The 24335-nt window shown below is 29.3% G+C and overlaps 1 protein-coding gene across 1 annotated transcript in view; it reads left to right on the top strand.

Annotated features, from left to right (window-relative positions):
* The window catches only part of LOC129969520 (zinc finger protein 70-like), a 104107-nt gene that overhangs the window by 69348 nt on the left and 10424 nt on the right, over positions 1-24335 (top strand). Inside the window, exon 7 of the mRNA XM_056084127.1 lies at positions 19058-19141. Coding sequence (XP_055940102.1) covers positions 19058-19141 — 84 coding nt within the window. The remainder of the gene's footprint in view (positions 1-19057; positions 19142-24335) is intronic.

The following is a 24335-nucleotide window of genomic DNA, read 5'->3' as shown; positions in this document are numbered from 1 at the left end:
GAGAAAATAGTATTTACAAAAATAAAATAAGTCTTCTTCCGCCATTTCTCTCAATATGGAGTTGCTCCCCTAAGAACCTGCAAATCCCGTCCTTTTTCACGGCGTAACGCACCTTCATTCAACAGGTGTCTGTTAATAGTTGTAGGCGGATTCCGTTGACCATATGCTCTACAGAAGAGGGAACGCGGAACAAGGTCGCTACAACCTCCCCCATCCTAACATCCAAGTTGAGATAATTAATTCCGCATCATCCCTCTGGATGGTCAATCCTGTCGTAATTGGGCAGCCTGTTTTGGCAACACTCCCACCCTCCACCCCCAACCCCCTTCACACATGCTGTAATCGGTTTTTATTGAAGCGGGTGCGGGCGCCTTGAGGTGTTTTCAATCTGGACCATTTTGCCGGTCCTGCTTGTTTTATAAATTGCGCGGTCACTTGCTTGTTGCCTCTTATTATTTTTATTTCCGCTTTTTGCTATAGGAAGATAATATTTTTTCCCTGAAATAATAAGGCATGGCTTTTGTTTTTGTTTTATGGATGGTATAAAATAAGGCAATTTCGAAAAGATTCTGCAGTCATTAATAAGGTGCAGTACCTCCTCCATATAACGGAAAGGAAAAATAAATTGCCTTAAACATTGGCAATATTGTTTATAGTGGGTAATACCTTGATAAAGTAATTACCAAAAAAAACTGCTTAATTTTTTTTTTTCAAGTTTTCATAAGCTGTTTCTGTGGTAAAATGTGTTTTATGTTTTTACCCGAGATATTTTTATTTTTTTTTTATTTTAACACATATTTTTAAAATCTTTTTTTCAATATTAATATAATTAAATTTTTGTAAGAACTGAAACGATTTTCTGTTTCATCATATTTATTAAATGGTTATTTAATGGGCATCAAAATTATGGTAGGACATTAATCAAACAGTAATTAAGTACAATTTTAATTAAATTAAGCCGTATATAATGAGTTCTGAGGATGATGACTTTTGACTGAAATCATATGTTCTTATTTTCCCGTCTAATAAAAAGTTTCAAAGTTTAAATCGTAGAACAAAAAAAAAAAAAAAAAAAAAAAATCAGAGAAGCATATAGTTAATTGCTCTAAAAAGGAGAAATTTATACATGCTGGTAAGTAAATATTATTTTTCAAAACAGCGGTGGAATGTGTTTCAAGTTTAATGTATTTTTTTTTTTTTTTTCAAAAATTGGAAAAATGCTGTATCGGTATTTTTTCTTTCTTTTTTCAATACAGGTTGATATAAATTATGTACCACAAAATTGTTAGGATTTCATCTTTTCTACAAAACTTAAACTCTAATATCTGTATAAGAATTTTAATTACTAAATTTTAATATATTATCTTATGTATAGAGGTTAGAATAACATTTTTTAAAAAATCGAATGGAATCACAAATGCTGTTTTTAGAGTAATTTAAAATTATTATCTGGTTTGTTTGTTTTTTCACAAATTTTCTCATTTAAATGCAGTATTTTGGTTTTGCCTTCCTACCATCCTTGTTTGCAAAAACTTTTTGTTGGTGTTCTTCGGATTAAGTAGTAATTAATGATAGCCGTTTCCGTAATTTAACACTTTAATCCGGATTATATGTTACTTCTCTGATCCGTTGGAAAGCGAAGAGTTAGGGTAACACTGAATTATTTTCAATTAGTAAGAACTTTCAAACAGTACCATTGAATACATAATGGATGAAACAATATTTATCTTCCTCAATGAAACATAAATGAAATAATTTTCTTATTTTTCCAATTTTTTAAAATCAATATTTATGTTCTAGAATTATATCTTGATTTCATCATCGTCTTTTATTTCATAATGATTTCACTTACATATAATATGTACATTTCATTTTAGAAAGTTTAGCATCATTTTATTTTTTCAGTAAACTGAATGAATATCATTTTCATTATTTGTTGAAACATTGTAATATAGTTATTCAGAATGAAATTGCGTTTTAAAGGTTGATTATTCATTCCCAATATGTAAAATATTAATGGAACGTTTTAAAAGTTAATTATTCATGTCCAGTATGTAAAGTATTAATTAAAAGTTTTAAAGGTTGATTATTCATTTCCAGTATGTAAAATACTAATGGAACGTTTTAAAAGTTAATTATTCATTTCCAATATGTAAAGTATTAATTGAATGTTTCTAAAGTCGATTATTCATGTCCAGTATGTAAAGTATTAATTGAAAGTTTTAAAGGTTGATTATTCATTTCCAGTATGTAAAATATTAATTGAAAAGGCACAAAATTGAGGACGCGGAGATTCTTTCACCGAAAATTAAGTATCTTTTTGTTTCATTTTCTTACTGATTACGACCGAAATTCAATATCTGAAGCATCTCGTCCCCATTCTTTGACCTTGGTTACCTTGAATGCTAAATTGGATCAACATTTGAACTGGTAAATCCCTACCAAATTCGTATTGAATATCCTTCAATTTTCTTCAACAATACGAGCAATTCCACAACAAAAATGGATAGGTTAGAAGTTTTTACTTGTAAAAAAAACCACACCCCGTTTCAGAAATACGTAGAAGGTGAAAGGTACTTAGCATACAATTTAAAGTTATTTGTATGCGTAGGGTAATATGTAAGACTTCGAATAATAATAAGAAAAATAATCGTTTGGTCGAATTCTCTGGGATTTTTTTCCGCTTATTTTTCTTTTATTTGCTGGTACTTCCAATCCATTTCATTATTATAATCGATGGCCTATTTTTTAATATTTTTTAAATCACTGTTTGACACTTTCCTTGATTTGGATGGAAAATTGTTAGTAAAAAGACGAGACTCCTCTAGTTAATGGATTCGCGATCTTATTTGCATGCTGACTTTGAGCATACCCGTTTGGCAACAGTGTTTCATATTTTCAGTCCAATTCCTCGACAACTTGGTGCCACAATAGGAATTTTAATATCATAAGATGAATTTGGAGATCTTCTTGCAGTGATAAGACGACACATAATACAAAAACTTAAAGAATTTGTGCACTGTTAAAAAATTGTTACAAGCTGATTCATGAATATGTAGAATGGAATAAACAAGTTTGCATTTCATTTAGGTATAATTTCCTTTCCTTTCTGTAGTTGTCAGAAAGGAATTAGAGTGATTCATGTATTTAAAAATAGGTCAAATTTCGTCTATTGAAAAAAAAATTAATACTCAGATTGTAGAATTTGATAGATAGAGTTGTAGATACTCATAAGCATTGTTTTATCAGATCATATATTTCGATTTTTCTTATCGCCTAATAGGGTCTTAAAATGCACAGATCTTTTTAATATCTAGCATTAGATTGTAAATCTGTTTATCCATATTCACTTACAATAGTGAAAATATAAAATCGTTTAATGTTATATCAGTATTGCTTATTTTGCATTGACATTCTACATTTCAGAACAGCTTTAAAGGGACATTATTGAATACTTTCATTAAAAATAAATAAAATTGAATTATTCTGCAATTTTTGCTTCTCTTATTTGACTCCTATTTTTTTAAAAAATAGTTTTCAGTGAAAATGTCTCACTATAAACTTTGTCCTGCTATATCTATAGTTATTTTCTAAGCATTTTGTGATAGCATCTCTATCGCTTTTAATCTTATGAAAGAATCTGCATCATTTTTTTTTAATTAGATGGAATTTCCAGTTTCTTTTTAAATATTCAGCTAAAGAGTCAGTTACAACTTTTTAAGTAGTTTTTTTCTCTTCATAAATTTCCTAAAGACTCGATGTATTTAAATCTTTGGCATATTGCCATAAAGATCAGTTGTTGTGTCACTATGCTCGAGTTTTGCCACCAACCAAGAATATAACATCGATGGTAAGCAACGAGTTAATTCGTTCTTCTTGTAGGTTAATAAAGTTGTAGATACTCAAAAGAGTCTCTCTTGATAGAATGTATGAGCTAATAAAATAATATGTGAAGACTGCAATTCTATTACAATAAGTAATCAGAGTTTCATTTCTTTAAAAAAAATAATGTTGTATGAAATACAGAGAACAATAGATAGTTCTTATTAATTTAATTTATATATATAAAAAAAACTGGAAAGGTCATAGATCAGCCGACCTCCATCTAACGGATGGGCATCACCGGTACGGCCCAAAATGCGGGGGCAATCTCACTCCAAACGCCCTGGTTGCATTCCTTAGGGCGGAATCCCCCCGTCAGTGCATTTTTGGGCGGTTTGGGGAGAACGCCCAGGTGGCATTAGGCAATATTCTTTCATTTCTGTTTTTGTTTCTGGCTCTTTATTTTATTTTGCTTCGCGTCGTCTTTTCTGCGTCTAGCACCTGCGTAGCGTTGATTTGTGCGACAATCGTGATGACTCCCTTTAAGTTGATGGTGACGCGATTTCTTTTTCTTCAAACTAGTATGCATTTTTTTCCACCTACCCGCCTCTCTTGTCGCTTCTGGTGGGTTGGGAGTCCTCATTGTGCAGTGTGACATTGTCGTGGGGCTGTTAAAGTTTTTGCATATCGATCCTTGACGGGGAAAAATTTTTTCTAAACAACTTTCCTTCCGTACCTGGAATTCCTTTATATAAGGTATATTAATAAAAATATTGATATGAAAAGTAATATAATATACATCCAATAATTATTAAAATTTATATATCCAAATAATCTTAAATATATATCCAATAATGACACAACTTATAACATGTATATATTTTTTATCAAACCATTCATCAGAAATTTACAATATTATTGCATAGCATGTTCCTTTATGATATTTTTAGACTTATTTTCATATGTAGCCATCCAAGAAAATAGAATTAGACCCCAATTGTATGAGATAATCTTGATATTTTTCGACATATTCATATGTAGCTATCCAAAAAAAAGAAAGAAAAAATAGAATTAGCCCTCAATTGTGTGAGATAATCTTTTGTAAAGCCGGCTTCCTGGTCTCGAGTTAACGCGTCTTTCCCAGGTTCGAGTCCGGGTTTGGGCATGGTTGCTCTTTACCCTGTGTTCTGGGAGATGTGTGAAAGAGCCCCCCTATAAAAAGAAGTTGTGCAAGCAAGCGTGTGAGTGTCATCATATGAGCTTGAAGTCAGACTTCTGCCCTCCGGGGTCTTTTCCTTCTGAAACTACTGTATCCCCCTTTCAATGTAACACAGGCACGACATCATTATCAATCATTTGTAAAGCAGAAAGATATTTAACCAAAGGAAAGAAAATATAATTGTAGTGAATATATTATGATAACATAGCAATTAAAAATGTTTGAACTCGAAACAGTTTGTAAGCAATCCTTCTCAGTGATTTATTTTAAAATATATATAAATAGCAAAACTATGTGAAATGAATGTTTTAAAATTTTGACAATTTTTTTAAAGATTTCTTAAGAGCTTTTACAGTTTTATTCAAAGTTTAGTGGAGCATTCTGAGATTAAGGATAGTTGTAAGTCTGCAGCTTCTGTGATTTATTTTCTAAAAAACATCTTGCCATTTATTTTCTTATTATATTAACTTGCCCTGCATTGCGCATGAAATATGTTCGAAATATTGCTTAATCTCTTGTAAAACATTGAAAAGGAAACAACTTTTTCCGTAATTCAAGAAAAGAATACCAAGCTACCGGTTCTTTCTCGTTTTTTTTTTTCTTTTTTTTTTTTTCTCTTAACTATTCAAAATGAGAATTTCTCTCTTTAATCCTTTTGTTTCCAGGGGCACATTTCTTTTTTCTTTTTTTTTAGTTTACAACATTTGTTCGGCTGACAAATTTATCATATAGATTTCGCTGTACTACGTTTCACATCCTTCACCGAAAAAATCAGTCCTTCCAAAACCGGCAACTTGTCTAACTGACCATTGTTTTCCCTTGATTAATAACGCCAGCTGATGCGAACCCTTACAATGTGATACATTCAGAGAAGCTGCCCACCCTTACGCATCATTATGCAAACCACGCGGTCAGTCGCTTGGGTTGGTCAGCCTTCACTGGAAAAAACCTCATTATTTTTAAAACATTTTTTCCTCGCTGCCATGCTTTTGTTTTTTCTCCTATCTTCCCGTATCAAGAGCATAAAGGCACCACAATATCAGGAAACAAAAATAATTAGGCATACACTTCAAAGGCGAAAACATAGAATAAAAAAAATAGAATGGTAGACAAGGATTTTTAACCACATAACTTTGTTAGGATGTGTCTGTTTTTTTAACTTTTCGCAAAATCCAGAAGGGGTTCATTTTTTCTTCTTCGTGGAATCTGCAGTAACTGCAACCTGCTTAAAAGTTGATGAAAGAGTTTCAGGTAGAAGAGATTCGATTATCTTTGCGCCACATGTAAAGCGATTGCTTGTGATCGGTTTAGATAGAAATCTCGTCTGAAACTTCTTTTTTTTTTTTTTTTTTTTTTTTTGGCTGACCTATGTGATTAGGTAGTGGAGAAAAGATTTGTTCTTTTCTTGCAACATAAAAGGTCGAACGCAATTTGGTGTGAGATCATCAGAGATGCTGAATGGCTTTTAACGTGACGAGATTAATGTTATTTTTCTCAAAAGATAAAAGAAGACAGACAGATTTACGCCTTCATTACAGAAAAGACAAAAGTCATTCATGGAGACTGCAAGTTATGCAATTAACAAATTCTTTTTGGTACAAAAATTCGTTGATGTTATTTGGAAGTATCATTTATTTCGTTAATGAAATGCGATGAATGTATTTAAAACTACACAACAACAATAAATTTCCTGCTAAAAGTTGACAACTAAGTTTAATGCATATTTACAATTTACTGCTGACAAAAATTACGTTAATATGTGTTGCCACCCCATTATGTTTTAGCATTTGCATGAATCAAAATCTTTATTTTAATGATATCTTTAATATGATGATTATACTTAAGATTGTTCGAGATGAAATACTAAATAATGCAAATGTCAATGTTTATAGTACAGATGAATGAAAATTTAAAATGAATCTCAATTTAGAATTGATTTTAAAGTTTATCTATAGAAAGCACTGTTTTTCACAATAATGCAAATCAATTCATTTTATCTCCAACGTTAACCGATATTCATTTGAAACCCAAAATACCATAACCTTAAAGAATGCTTATCCATTTTTTTAAACAATTTTCTAATTACTGATAATATATAGAACTGCAATTTCAAAATAAAATATGCATATTTTATGAGAGATATATATTAGTTTTGGAACTATAATTTAAAAATAATCTGACTAATCGACGATTTTATTTAGGAGTCTTTTTGATAGATTTTTCATCTGATAATGAAACATCTGTCTTTTGTCGTCGTTGCATTTAGATAAAAATCGAAATTAAACGCATGGACATTTTATGATATGATATGATATATTTAGCTTTTTGTTCAAATCGATGATAATCACAATGAAAATTAATCATTTGAAATGATATCTTCACTAATATCTGTGTAAAATATAGCCTTGTAATTTTTCAATTCTAGTAGTGTGAAAATAATTTGACTATTCGACGATTTTATTTAGACAGTCTTTATGACAGATGTATCAGTTGATAACGAAACATCTGCCTTAGGATTGGATGTACAAAAGCGTTGCATTTAGATAAACATCGAAACTAAACACACGGACTTTTTTAGGATGTCATAATCAATATTCAGCTTTTTGTTCAAATCGGTGAATATCACAACGAAAATTAATTATTGAAAATTATGTCTTTAGTAATATCTGTGTAAAATGTAGCCTTTTAATTTTTTAAATCTCATAATTTTCATTCGCAATAATATATTATGGCTGTTTTTTCTTATGATATAAATTTAATGCATGAGTTCCCAAACATTTTGGCAAAAAAAAATAATTAAATTAAATTAAATTAAATTTTTGAAAAATGTAACAATATTCGTTCCTTAAATTCTATCTTTACGTAGAATTCTATGCATTCCTGCCAAAGAAGCAAATAATAAGAAGATGAAAACTATAATTTCTACCCGTCTTTCCACATAATTCTTGTTTTGCGACTCATATTTCTCATCTATCACCGCGAAAGAGTCACAGGAAACACACCACCCAATATGGGTGTCATTTCTCTATGAATGAGCGCACAGACAACAGAGGGTGGCTGTGCATCTTCTTTTTTTCAAGGTGATAATCTTATTCATTTATTATTTTTGTTTGGCAGAGTGACATTTTGCAACCGTGGCAGGAGAAAGCAGTCGTTACACGATATCGTGATGCATTATTAAGAAGTTCTTTCGGAGGGGGGAGGGCAATCAGCTAAAAGGTGTCTTTGAGCATATTGAGTCAGGAGTGTTTCTTTGATATGCAAATTTAGATAACTGTAGGAATGCTTATGACATTGGATATTCCTTTTCTACATTCCATATTTTCTGCGCAATACACCTGTTTTATGTAGATTTGATTTATAGATGAATATTTTGTAAGCGATGTTTGTGTAGCCTTTAATATGAATTTTATTAAAGAAACATGAATATTTCATATTTATCATTGCTAAATCATCTCAAATATTTCATATTTGCAATCAAAGTTGTTCTAATTTTGTTTTTAACTAAATAAACACAGACTGAAGACAAATTTTAATCGAACGAATAATTTAAAGAATCATTGCATCATTCTATAGTAAAAAGCCCGCCATATAAGTTGGCAGCTGTACATATTAATAATTATTGCCTAGCAAGTAATAATTTTTCACCGTGATTTATATATAACTATTTTATATCAGATTAATGAACCTATACTTTTAAACAGTTTTTTTTCAATATATTTCCGTAAATATATTTCAAATATATTTCCGTAAAACGATATTAGTATGAAAGAGCAAAAAAAAAAAAAAAAATGACTTCAAGTTAATGATAATTATCTAACACCCTTCCTCAAAACACCGGTTTAAAAGCGATAAATAGAATAAATAATATAATGTGGGGAATTTATTAAAATTTTAATTAAATATTTGTTAAAATAATTTATTAATATAATTTAATTTAAAATTTATTAAAGTGAAAAATAATAAAATTAGGTATCAATTTTTGATAAAAGCTTAAAAAGCTTGGAGAAACCTTAATACAAATAAATAATATGTAAAATAATATAATAAATAAATAATAAAATAAAATAAATAATTTTAATAAATAATAAAATAAAATAAAATAAATAAATTTAATAAATAATAAAATAAAATAAAATAAATAAATTTAATAAATAATATAATAAAATAAATGTAATAAAATTAAATATAATATAAAAAAATAAATAATTTGAAGCAATCTTGTTGGTTCCATACCTCTTTTAATGAAATTGTGCCATTAGAAAAAGAACTTAAAAGGTTTTTTTTTTTTTTTCTTCTTCTTTTTGTAGCTATATTTTTTACAGACATTGAACTATTTGAAAATGGGGTGTCGTTCATGTTCAAATGGCATTTTATTTATTTATTTATTTATTATTATTATTTACAAATCATATGAATTAAGTTGACTTCACGTATGAGTCAAACTGAACTGGATGAAAAGTCCCAGAGCCTCAGGAGAAATTTTTGAAAATAAATGGATTGAATTAATGTAAAAAGGGAAACTGGAGCATCACATTTGACATCTGGTTCATGAGTGCTCTCTTCAGCTGAAACTGGCTGAAATTATGTCACTAGAAAAAGAGCGTAAAAGTCCTTCTTCTAGTTATGTTGTCTACAGACCTTGAACTATTTGAAGACAGGGCGTCATTTGCCATCTCCAGTTCGGATGGTGGTTTTTCGAGTCATATGATTTAAATTGGCTTCATGTATGAATCGAAATGAGTCAAAGAAAAGAAGAAATTTCTGTTTTTGTAAGCGAGACTTTAAGAAATATGTAACGAATCACATAGGACAATTTTAAGTATTCATAAAGTGCATTCTCAAAATCAATTAATCCTTTGAATTCATGCTCTAAAAATGATCATTCAAATTGCTTTTTCAATCCAAGATTAAGAACTTCTGGGATAAACCAACAACATTATCTAGATATTTTCACATTTAAGAGAACCTGAACTTTTCTGGGGTCAAAAATTAGTTCTAGAAGTTAAAGCATCTGTGAACAAATGGCAAAGCAAAATAGATCATTAACCATTTCATATCCTCCAAATATTTAAAATGCCATTGAGAAAATTTACAAAACAAAAATTAACGAACGGCTGAAACTATTTGTTCCCAGCGTTAAAGTGCTATGACTTGAGTCTATGGAAGGGTGGTACGGGGAAAATAATTCAAAGAACAAAAAAAAAAATAATAAAACATTCCAAGACTCATACGGTTCCCAGCACGATTCAGCGTGCGTAATGAGAAGTTAGAAAACCCAGTGAGAAAAGTAAAGGGGGGACCTGGGGGGGGGGCTGCTCCCAATCCACTCTGCGTGATGCGTGATTTATCACGAAACATCGTGACAGATTTTGCCGCTCCCGCTTGATTAAGAACTAGCTACCGCCTCAGTTAATGAAGCCTACCCCCAGCGGTGGTTAGAGTAATCTTCTTTATTTCGAACTCCTGTTTTCGTATTTCAAACTCCTGTTGAGGCGTTGTTTTTGTTTTCTGCATTATTTTTCGGATATGGGCTGTGCTGTAGGTGAAAATGGGAGCTTGATGGGCTTCCGTTTGCTGTGTTGTTTTGGATCACGCGTGTTTGTTTTGCTGAATTGGAGCTGAATGAAATTGCGGGAAAAAATATCGGTAGTGGTTTCTTATGTTCAGTCATTTAAAAATTAGAGATCGCGTTAACACTGAACTGCTTAAATTCGGCATGTGCTTATTCCATGCTATTTGAGGGTCAGAAATCTATTTTCTGTTACATGCCGCGATTTTCAAATTTTATTCTATATATTCACGTAGTATGCATCCTATGCAGTCTTAATTTATTCCTCTAAGGGACATTTTTTCATTGAATTATTTAGGCTCAATATTTACAAACAAGCTCAAATATCTATTAATAAAAAGAATCATTATTTATAAGCTACTGTGACTGCTTTTCAGTAGTTTTTCCCCCTTTTATACTTTAATAGTAGAATGTTGAATTATATTATGCTAGTATAGGGTAGTTTATAGTTAACAATTCTTCGCATTTTTAAAATATTTGAATTTGCTTTTTAGACATTGCGTCTAAATAATTATTTAAAAATTTGACACTTAGAAGAGTATATTTCAAATCCTGACTACAAAGGATGCCTAGTACATGAATTTTAGGTACCCAAAAAGCCTGTATGAGAAGTCTTCTGTTTGATTATTTTATATTAGCATTTTAAAAACTTGTCTTGAATTGAAAATATGCTTTAAATTATTCATAGGATCCCAGTTAAATTAATTTTTGAATTATGTGTTCGGCCCAGTTTTGGAATCCAAAATAAAGTATCATTTTGTGAATGGTGAATTTAATATTTTAAAATTCGGAGTGCACGGTGTAAAGTTCCTTGGCAGTTTCGGAAACATGGCGAGCCTTTCTCCTACAGTTTTTAAGAGCATTTTTTAGTTCCGTTAATTAGCTAATCGATGCGTTGAATTAAGTACAACTAATAAAACATGCAATGAAACAATACGGTGATTTCGTTGCATTTGATTCTTGCCATAATACAATAATTAATAGGACTTACGGGCCACGTACTTTTATTTTGAATAAATAGCTGCATTCGTTTGTTAATTTGTGAATTCTGGTTCATTACTTTAAAATGTGCCTAAAAGTGTGTTGTTTATGACGTAAAACTGAATCTAATAAATATACAATAGACTATTTATATACAATGATAAGATGTAAATAGTTAAAAAAAATTATATATTATCACATAGATCTCACAACGGTGCATTTCTGGGCAATCGATTTCTTCACTATTGTCAGCAATATGCTGATTCAAATGCAACAACAATGAACGAAGGACGAATGGTCAATCTCAGTAATATTAGTGGTGGGAGAGATACAAAAAAAATGCTTGTGAGCTGAGAATATTTATCGGTTGCTTATCCTTACAAATTAGAAAATACTTATTAAGTTTAACTTTAATAAAATAAAACTGAATAGCACAAAAATCGGCATTTTTAACAAAAAAATCTTAATCAATATTGATAAATACTAAAATCAATAAATAATTCATACTTTTTTCGTTATTTGTTTGTATAATAAGAACCTTAATTGTTTCTTAATGAATGAAATCAGTTTATCTAATGGAAAATCAAAAATCACCTTTGCATTAAACTTAATAAATCAACTTCATTTCATCTTTGCTTACGCTCAAATTATTTTACAATGATCTTACCAATTTAAACTTAATAATAATTTTAATAATAAAAAAATAAATAGATATATATATTTAAAAAAATCAAGTAATAATTGCTTTAATCTCAAATTTATTAATTGAAACTATCGAATTAAAAAAATATTAATGACTGCTTATAATTATCATTTTTTATTTGATCTGGTAAGAAGAGGAGAGAATTTCCAAAATCTGAAAATAAAGAAAAAATAGTCTCTTTTACCCCAAAGCAAATAGTGAATGGAGCTAATCTTACGTTCATTCATAAAATGTGTAATTCTAGAGCTTCCTGAATTAATTAAACTGGTTTTGAGAAGAGGGTTCGCAACCCTTAGTCAACTTAGTAATTCTAGCGCAGCATGAGCGAGAAATAATGAATTCCCGTAAATTCCTGCTCAATGACTTTATTCAATGCAGTTTTAAAATGCTTATGTTGCCTAAACAAGCATGAAATTTTCGATTTAAAAAAAAATGTTTTTTAAAAGTTTTAATCGTGAAAAATGTGTATAAGCTGTTTTAAATGAAATTGTTGAGACGTTAATATTCTGTCAAATTATATATATCATAGATGTGAGCTATAAGAGAAATAATCCGTATGACTTTTGATTATATGTTTAATTCAATATTTTCTTTTCGTTTATTTATTTCAAGATTTTCAAATTTTACGATAAGGGTCTTTTTTTTTTTTTTTTTTGTCTTTATTTGTTTACCTTTTCTGAATGCCTTAATTTAAAACTCTATAATAAATTAATTATTTAAGTATAGCATGAATAAGTAGGTCTCTAACCTCTTGAAAATATTTTTTTAAAATTGTAATTAGAAAAAAAAATCAAAGAATTAATTAACTTGAAGTAATGAAGAATTTTACTGTTCAATTCAAAAGAAATATATTTAAACAATGAACAAAGGAAAATTTATTAAATATTCATAATTTTTAAATAAAAATCTAATTTTCTTTTAATTTTCTGTAAACACCTTGAATAAATAGTTATTGCTGCCTCTTAAATTCTTTCATAATTTGTATGTAATTCCAAGACATCTTGTATCTTCTTTAAAAAAATAAGTCAGCAAATAATCTAATTTTAAGTTTGAGATTTATTAATGCATTTGTATAAAATTAAATGATTTTTATTTAATTATTTTTGATTCATAATATTAGAATATTAAATTCTGATATTCTAAAACTAGGCTAATATGCACTAATATAATTATATATTTGAACAATAACGGTTATTTTGTCACAACTTTGATGGTTTTGATCCCTTTCTAAATCCAAAGCATACTACAACCACAACCAATGAGCATCACTCAACCTAAACATTCCTTAACACATCAGTCAGAAAAAGTTTCAAATTCCAAGTAGACGAATTTATGAAAAGAACGGAAATCATATTCCATTTATCTCAATGACCGCACTATTATTATGCCGCACATTCCATTTGATAGAGAGCACCGGAGGACCTTCGTAATGTTTTCTAAAAATATATGGATCCAACTGCACACCTGATTCAAAGATATATTCCTTCTTTGTTAGCATGTTCCATAAACCATCCAAGAAAACGAACGATATCTCTATAACACGACAGTTCTTTTCTAACACTCATTTTTTTTTGTGGTACCCAAATCGTGATGCTTCACCATATTGTGGAATGCGTCAGCCAGCCATAAAAACACGCCAACTCTAACCTTAAGGACGGGGGTGGGGGGAAAGCAAAGCAAAAAATAATAAATATCACTGAAAAAGAAAGACCTTAAAATCTTCCTTGGCGGCTTGCGACAGACTTAGACACGGGGAGCTTTATTCACACCCCCTAAGATGCATGCCTGGATTGTGTCAAGTGTGATTTACCCCTCTGAACCTACTTCACAAACTAGTAACAAGTAATACCGTTGCCAATAAAGACCGATTCTCCCTTTGCTATTGTGGTGATACTTCGTGGTCATGTTATATCCCGGAGAGAACATGCATTCCTCGGGGCATATACAATAGAACTCGGTGATAAACTAGAGCTCTCTTGAGCCATCCTTATTTTTTTTATAGTCCTGGGAATTCTTGAAAGGATTTGTGCAACGTGGTATGCTGATGATTATCGATAGGTTGTTGTTTGTTGGTTTCCTTAAGGAACTCGTGCTTGTTCTTTATAATCTTCGGTTGTAAGTTCAAAGTGGGTTGTTAAAAGCGAGTGTTAGTTGAAATTTAGAATGGTATGGAAGCCATTATTTTCAACTTAAAGCCGCATTATGGATATAAAGTTTATTAATTAAATCCAAAATTATACTTCAAAATGAAAGGCCGCTAAAATTTAATTCTCATATCTATATTGATATTTTGAAATACAATGTACTTATATTACCAGAGGAATCAAATTGACTGAAGAAATAATTGTTCAAAATTTATTTCTCTCTTAAAAGTATTTTGTATAATTAATTTTTTTTCATTGTATCTGACTGTTTTTCCCAGAAAAGATTTGTTTAAATGATCTGCTATCAAATACATTTCACACGGTGAAAATTAAATATAATTCTTAAGTGATTCATCGCCTCTAAATATTAATTAAGTGAGAAATATGTTGCTAGTATTTATTAAAAAATATTTGAAAGAAATATTTAATTTGAGAATTGGAAATACGTATCTGTACCGAAATAAATTATCAATTCAAGATGGATGCTGACTTGTAACCTATTCTTGAATATTTAATACAAAAATCCATTATTGTATTTGAAGAATGTGATTTCATTAGAGTGAAAAATTTTCATAAATGATTGCAATATTTTTTTGTTAAATTTTTTTAACTAATTTTTTTTTTTTTGAAAATTTAAAAAAAATCCAGATTTTTGTATTTTTTAAATACAAAAATCCATTGTGGTATTTGAAGAATGTGATTTCATTAGAGTGAAAAAATTTCACAAATGATTTCAATATTCTACTGCTAAATTTAATTAACTATAAATGTTTTTTTAAATCAAAAAAATATTATAGATACATTAATGATGTGATAGAATTGAAATCAGTTAATCCAAATCAAAAGAAATATCTAAATCTCATAAATTTAATTAAGACATTTTTCTTAACATTTTAAATACAATATAAGTAGAAATTCATATTTAAAAATAGTCTCGTTGACTATACGTTATACATTTTTTTTTAAATTCAGAATTATTTTCAAAAATTGGTCAAATTTCTTTATATCAATATAGAAAGAAAAACAGGTTTTGTAAATGATGAACATCAATATGTGTAAAGAAAAAAAAAAGAAAGAAAAGAAAAGAAATTCCACGTAAATAGATCTTCCAGACGGAAAAATTACTAGCCAGATTAAAGAAGTTCTTATCATATTTATCAAAATTATTATTTAGATTACCTTCATAGCTTTCTTTGTAAAATGTCCATACCCATGACATGAAAACTCCTCTTCTTCGCATTTTATTTAAAACATAATTAAATGTTCTTTTAAACCATACCATAGATAATTATGAATACCACAGCAGACCACTACTAATCTTTTTTTTTTTTTTTTAATATGTTCTCAAACACCTCAAAGCAATGAAACCTAAATTACCCGAGCAGACAGGTGGGACACATGAAACGACGTATCTGAAACTTTATACGTCACTATCCTTAAAAAAAGAAGCTCGATAATATTTAGGGCAAAAACTAAATTCCCCCATCGACTAATGCAGATGAGATGCAAAAAGGAGTTTTTCCATATCCTTAATCGGATGATGCATAGTGGATGTCAGATAGGTTTCAAAGAAACAGATGCTTTGTCGGTCTTGTAGTTGACAAGTGAAGCTTCTGATAGAAGCGTGGGTAAAAGATGTGTTGACTCCTCATGTGTCTAAAAGTTAGAACGCATGTATAATAAGCAATCATGGTGGCCTGTCATGAGCAATTGGAGTGGCAAACTGAAAAAGTACGTGATTACTAAATTGGTAGCTATAGGTTGAATATGTTAAGTAATTGATGTAAATGTCAAATGCACAGTTCCCACAGATTGTCTAAAGGTTGTGACAGTTGATTTTTTTTTTTTTCATGCAGAAACTAAGGTTTAATAATGCGTATGTTCTTTAGGGATAGATAATGTCGTTTGTTATTTTAACAATACGAATACTCGGTTATGTACTTAAAATTAAGTATTTTTCTAAAATTATTTCAATTTTAGGCAACTTATTTTCTCTACTGTTAATATTTCTTTCCGTAGCTTTTGTAAATAAATAAATAGAAAAAAAAGTATAAAAATAAGTGAACTTATATGTGAAAGAAATACTTTTTTACGATACAATGATTTTTATATCGTCTTTACTAGCAGTTAGTGTTTACTTTCTTTTCATTAAAGTTTTTATTCAAATTTAATTTTTAGAAACGCATAGAAGAATTTCCATGTACATTAATATGCAGAAGTATAGATTTGCATAGCGTAAACAATAATTGTCTGAAGTACCTTATTAAGTTGTTGCTGAAAGGGAAAAAAATTAAATTTCGGTGGTAAAATTCAAAATTAAATTGATTACTTCTCTATAATTTTACACTCAAATAAAATCATTACGCTTTATATTCATATAGGTATTATGTCTCTTAAAATCGTAAATATATATATATATATATATATATATATAAACACCTCATTATTTCGATGCATATCATCTCAGTTCTATAATTTTATAATCTCGCAATCCTTTTTCAGATGAAATTAATGCTGACTTGGCTTTAATTTCATAAGTTTAAATTTTTATGAAAACGTGAGATTCTAATAGAAAATGAGTAAAGAAATATTATTTGAAAATTCATATATGTCAAATCGCCGAATCAGGGCCCTTAGTGGGCATTTTAAATATTAGAGTCTCCTGAAAAATTTCCATTTTTCTATTTACATAGTTTTGAAATTACACCGACGATTAATTATCATGATTTCATTTTGGTTTAAGGTTTTCTGATGCCATTCCACATAATTAAAAATGTAACATCAATTGATTTAAAATAATTATTGGGCAGATTTTGAAAAGGATATTTTAAATCGTCATAATGATTTTCTCAGTGATCGAAAATGATGAAAAAAAGAAGCTGGACAAGTGTTCTCGATCTTCACTAATGTTATACGCACCCCAAACGCCCATTGTTGCATTAAAAAAAAGTTGCTGAAATATTTCCCGTGAAGAGTTTACCTACCAGAAGGACTTCCTGAATCTAAAGTTTCATTGATTCCAGCTTATCATAACTAAAGGTACAATTACACTCACATAGATTCTCGTCACATTGAATCCATATAGAAAAGATAATAGCTGGTTAAGCAAAATAATCATTAGTGGCAAAGAGGTTTACCTATCAATTTGGGATCAGTTTATCTCAAGATTCTTTCAAATACATTCACCACCTGTCCGTAGAATTCAACGAAAGATTTTGAAATGGTCAGAAAATATTTTCCTCGCAGAATGATTTACGAAAAAAAAAAAAAAAAAGGAAAACAAGAAAGAAAAACAAAAAAAGTTTGTCATGACATGAAAGGCCGTAAATAATTTCTCCAGAAAAACTCTAAACTGTGTCGAATATGACATGATCTTTAATACGTTTCTAAGCCTGGGGGCAAAGTTGGCATTGCTTTGGCAAAGAAGAGTTTGTCTTCCTGGTCTAGTCAATTGCGAAAGATTCGTCTATGCGGGGCGTGGAGCTATGCTTTACCGACTGGGTAAATTGTTATTTTATTTATAAACTAGAAAGGCGTCATATTTTGACCGTGATACGGATAAAAACACCCGCCAAAACAGCAAAACATCTACGCAGTGAATGGAGTTGGCTTCTTATGGCGTAATTCAGTGTATGGAAGATAGCACATCTAATTGGATTGGGTTCTTCATCGATTGCGAAATTATTTGTGAGCGTTAAATTTTTTACCCCGTTCATCAAAAATATTGCCGTCAGCTGTGACATGATATTGCTGCTGGAAAGATAGTGAGCAATCTGATTTATACCCGAATTGGTGTTTTTTATGTCGTTTTTATCACTTTCATTTTGTCGGTTGAGGTTATCGTTAATTGCTATCTTTGATTAGATTTCGAAAAAAAAGTACAGTAACAAACAGACCACACATTTCGTGTAAGATTGTGTAAAGTTTCAATTCATCTCGAAGAATTTTGATCCGCTTTGTTGCTGAAATAACAATAGTTATGTAATATAAAGATCATTGGTAAAAGGTACAAGAAAATTTTCTAGATCATTGAATTTATCATCAGGAAATTATTTAAGGTGTGTGCCAATGGAGATTAATTTCTTTAGATGTTTTTTGCGGACTTAAAAATAATTTGAGATTTTAACAAAGGATTGTAAATTGTTTATATGATTTATTTTTTATCGTTAATAGCTTGGTATGTTTGTCAGAAATTTCATCAATAGCTAAAACGTATAAACATATCTGAAAAAAATTCAGGGCATTTTGATTCATATCTATGTCAGTGTATACAATGTCTTTTGTAACAGCAGATGTTGCAATCATAAATTACTTCACATTTTTTTATTTCATTTTAAAAACACACAAGAAATTAGATCTTTCTTGATAAAATACCATACTTACTTTTATTTCTCGAAATTAAAACTATGTCTTTTTAATTTTTTGATTATTTGCGGGGAGTTTCGTTGACTCACTTTTGAATGACAATATTAGTAGGAAAAAAAATTGAGCTCCAGATCAATTGAAATAAAATTGATCGGATATAGCCCCAGACATTTCACTAGTTAATGACTCTCATTAATATAAAAATAATTATTTTAATTATTAACTAATGTTTATGAATTATTTTTTTGTAGGTGACAAACCACATTCCTGCAAACATTGTCACAAGAGATTTGCATTAGCTTGCAATTTGAGAGCACATTTGAAAACCCACGAAGGTAAGTTGTGTTTGAAATGTAAATTACTATAGTATCTTATTTTAGTAGAATCTTCTAAATTTTCCAAGTAAATTTTTGCACTAAATATTAGAATGATGTAATATATTTTATTGTTTTAATAGTTCTGTTCTAAAAGAACTTTTAAACCCCCTTTTTAAATGCCAATGACAAGCATTTCTGCCATCTTTCATGAGAGATATTATCGCTTAATAATTTTCGAATTCACAAGAATATTAATAAACACTTGGATCACATAATGGGATTTTAACAATTCAAGTAACTATCAAAAAATTGTTATTACTTTGAGCTGATAATATTCAAAATCTAATTCAGAAAAAAAGGTTGGCATAAGCTCTGTCTCAAACCACAAGGGAATACATTGATGTTTTAATTACTTATTATTTTTCTTATTAATTAGTAAATAAATTTAATATCCTCCATGAATATTTATCTTTTATTACAAAAATGGCTCTTCATCCTTTGAAGTTCTATAAAAAGAAAAACTGAAAAGAAGTATTCATTGCCTTCCATGAAGAATTTTTATTTAATGGCTGAGTAAAAATTCATTTTCATTTCGAGTTGGATGGACCTTTTTTTTATTGCTATATACAAATCATTTCTGGCATAAATTTAATTTTCAATGAGGCTTGGCTGGCTGAACTATTTATTGACTTAAGCCTGGAAGGTTGAATCCTGGAAGAACTAGAACAAGATTTAAGGATGAGTCTTCAGACAATTAGGGCTACCGTCAGCATAATTTCTTTCTAAACAACCTTGAATAATCGATCCTGCAGCTGATCTAGAAGAAAGGGTTAAGGGGAAGGGGTAAAAAAACAGTAAAAGAAGTGATAAATTCGATGACCCCGAACCTGATAATTAACAACCTGTGGAATGAACCCAATCATCGCATCTGGACAGACGGAGGATTTTGGAAACTCCCCTTCAACTTATTAGAGATCAGAATTCTTTATAAGTAATTTAGAATGGCTCAAGTCATCCGCTTTAAACTAGGATGCATATAACAAATAAATAAGTAAATAAATAATCAATGCTTCGATCATTTTTTTTTCAACCTATCTTAAACTGAGTTCTCGGGGAAAAGAATTAAGAGTGCTAATTTTGACTGTGATAAATAAAATGAATTTTAAAGTACTGAGTGCATTTTGAGAGAGGCGTAACAAAGTAGACGTTGAATAATCGATGAATTTTAAACTATAATCTATATTTCTTAAGAAATCTCAACAAGTCGAAGATCTTTAATATGCAATATAGTTATTTGTAATTATCTTTAGAAAACCTGTATCAGTGCTATTTTTAATTATTTCTGACGAACTGCCATTGATTAATAGCCAAAATTATATTCATTTAAATTACTTCCGCTAGTTTATTTTTTTTTAAATTGGTTTGACGAAAACTGTTTATTATTCTTTGAAAAAGGAGCTGCAATTCTAAATTCAGCATTGTATACTTTTTAGGAAAGAATTGCATATTTCATTGATCAGGGCATTTTTGTAGGTGATTAATCGTTTTCTGATTGTTCTATGATTTATTATTTTAAGTCATTTCTTAAGAAATATAAATGCAATATCTTCAATGAGAAAAAGTTATTTTATATACAACTTTTCATTAACAGTTTTTATAGTATTGAGATTCCAATTAATAGCTCGAGAAAACGAATTATGATATATTTCTTAAATAATGAAAAGGTGACAAATGTATTGAGTTACTCTTCCTTTTTAGCGCCATATTAGTTTTCTTAGAACACTTCGATTTATATTTTATTCTTTTTTCCTGAATATGCTTAATTTTTTATTCGTCAATTATCCAAAATAATTTATTGAATAAAAAGAGGAATAATTCGTCTCTTAAAGGTTTTTATTTATTTGCCATATTAAGGTTTTAACTATATGAGTTGACAATGTTTTTTTATTTGTAATTCTATGTTTGTTAATATGTTGTTGAAAACAAACTTTCTATAAATTTAGTCAAATTATCGTTTGCTTTTCTATACATATTTATTCACTGCATCACACTTCTTTATTTTTTTCAAACCAAACGATTTATTCTAAAAAAAAATTATGTCATGATTAATACAAAACTGCGTGTAATATTGTTTTATATCATTTAATGAGTTTCTGTTCTGTAGCGTTTAAAAAAAGCCAGTCTTATTATTTCGCTGATTTGCAAAATTTCTATTTATAATATGTGTTCGTACCTAAAAACTATGTTTCTCTCAAATCATAATCGTTACGACAATTACCAAAAATAGTAAATTAAATAGATAATATATTTAATATAAACGATTTCAAATGCCAGTTATATGAAAGGGCATGCCATGTTCATTGAGTAAGAATTAAGATGACTAGCCATATTAAGTTTCGAAATCGTCATATATTACAAACCCAGACGACATGGCAATCTATTTCGAATCGAGTATCATTTACCGGGATAACTAAAATTAAATCTACTTTTGGCATCATTAAGCATTTTCCAGTAGCCAATCTTGTCTCGTTCCTCACTAGTGTCCAATCCAAATCTACTTACGCTCGGCCCTCACTCTTAAATTAGTTTCACTTCGTTATATTTTCACTCAAACGTGTACCTTTAATTGCCATTCCCTGTCTGATAATCAGTTCTTGGATCGGGCGTATTGCTTATCCGCTGGGGAAATAGACTTGAAATCTGAATAAAGTGGACGCTGAATAATGAATTAACGATCCTAAGACCCCCGGAGGGTTAACAAAGATAGGATTGGACTTTTGACAGGAGTTGTAAATTTATTCCTGATACGACTGGTAATGGAAATGGAACTGGAATGAGATTCCCTCCTTTGGCCTCGCCCTATCAATCGCCGGGGTTGATAGATACCCCACACCCCCTTACCTATTAATATTATTGCTGGTTTTCCAACACCTCCTGAAGAATTTATTTTTATACCCACATATGTATATTCACCTGATTTAGATCGCGTTATGGAATTAATTATGGGAAGGATTGGATTTTTCGTGGGTCATATCCTTATTTTTTTCCGATTCGCAAGATTGGAGATGATGTGATCGACGAGAGTTGATCGGATTCATGATAGAGGGTGTGGTTGAAATCATTGATTATTTCAGCTGTCACCACGATTTTATTATTATTTTTACTTGTGGCATTTTCAAAGTCATGGGCAGCCAATCGTATGATATTATTACATTGAGGATGAGTTGTTTTTATTTGTATCTTTTTATGATAAATCACATAATCCTTTTTTTTTTCTAAATTACAAATATTGATTATGTGAATATATGAATTTGAAATGAAGTAACAAATGCTATCTTAGAAATGTGTATCTAATCCGTATTCATCTAAATGCAGATTCAATTAAATTCCGAATAAATTCATTGCTTTGCATGATAAAGTATAGGCACGATAAAGTTAGATTTCAAAAATAATATCTAATTAATATGACATTTTTTATTATGAGTAATTCCACACACACACACACACATACATATATTGAGAGAGATATACAATAGTTGGTTTTTAAACGGAAAAATAAGTACAGTCGACTCCTTATATCTAATTACCATTTATTGACAGTCTCTACATATTGAACTTTTGCAGGATTCTAAGATTTACATTAGGGAAACAATTTCTGTATATTGAATTTTTTTTATAACGAGCAAACACTTGGTATAAATAATTAGCCATATCTATTATAGTCAAAAAGCACCCATAAATTTATTTCATAAGAAAGAATTCAAATAAAAAAGAAGCTAACAAACAAAAAATATTTTTAAACTTCAATTCTTCTAAAATAGAATGTCACACGTGACCTAAAGGTTATTTTTGGAAATGCAATAAACACCTGATATTCAGCCAAATATTACGATTAGTTCTTGTTCTTTTACATTTTTGTAGAGATATGGTTGCAGTTTAACTTTAAATTGCGCATAGTAATAATATCCCCTGAGCTAAAATTTTGAAGTGTTAAAAAAATCTTCAGCTGAATAAACGATGTTAAAAATAGATTGAAACGTAATGAATTGAATAATGAAAAAAAGGATAATAATGAGTTATAAAAAGAACGACAACAAATGTGACATTTCGACAAATACGATACAAACAATTTTAAAAAGCTTGCTTCATTGTTAAAGTTGTTTGAAGCATTGAAGAAGATCGTTGAAGGTAATTTTAGTTCAAATATGATACTAATTAATATATTTTTTTCATTGTATATTTTACTGATTCTAATTTTTTTTTAGAATTTCATTAATCTTAAAAATTAATTGTACGAAATTAAGAAAATTTTGAAAAAATTACAATATACCTTTTTAAATGCCGAATTTTTTCTGTATAAGTTACTCCCTCCCTTCCTCAAGAGTAATTAAGTTCGATACAGAGATGTTCGACAGAGTTTAATTTTTTTCAGAATGTTTATTAAATTAATAAAAATTCGTAATTAAACAAATGGACCAATATGTAATTTTTTCCAATGAATCTCAATGTTAAGTCCTCTTCGAATTATATTTCAAAATATCAGCGTAAAAATTTCCAATACATTTCCTCAATTCAATAAGAAGAGATAGAAATATCTTTCAACGTTTTTTTTTTTTTTTTTAGTTTCCCGTTTCTCCTTTTCTTTTGTCTTATTCACGCTTCACATTTCTTTACGTTATTAGTCATGTATGCAACTGATAAAAACCAAAAATTATAATATCCATTTTTTTTTTCGTTTAGGTGGTTTTAATAAAAATTAAAATCGTTAAAATTCATTAAAAATCTAATTGTATTCATTTTTCCAATGACTATTTATAGGATATATAATGTTTGCAAATAATATTAGAAAAGGGGTGTCACACGAAAACATTTAATCTGAAAAAAAAATTATTTTATGATCATCAAATGAATGAAACTCTTGCTATAGGTAAATTTTATCATCAATGATATTATGCCAAATTTTGTAGAATCTATTTTCATTATAAAACTATATTGTTAAATCGTATGAATAATTTATTTAGTTTTTATAAATAATACAATGGTATTAAAAGTAAATAAATTTATACGAATATTTTCTTAATTATATATTTTATAAGCCACCGTCTTTCATGTTCCACATCATAATTTATGATTAATTTTTTTCTTAAGCAATTAATCTCATGAATTGAATTGAGTTCATTTGCATTTCAATCTTATTCGCAATTCCCTATAT

This window comes from Argiope bruennichi, chromosome 5, assembly GCF_947563725.1.
Source record: "Argiope bruennichi chromosome 5, qqArgBrue1.1, whole genome shotgun sequence".
NCBI classification, from domain to species: Eukaryota; Metazoa; Arthropoda; class Arachnida; order Araneae; family Araneidae; genus Argiope; species Argiope bruennichi.
This window is presented reverse-complemented; position numbering and strand designations above follow the sequence as displayed.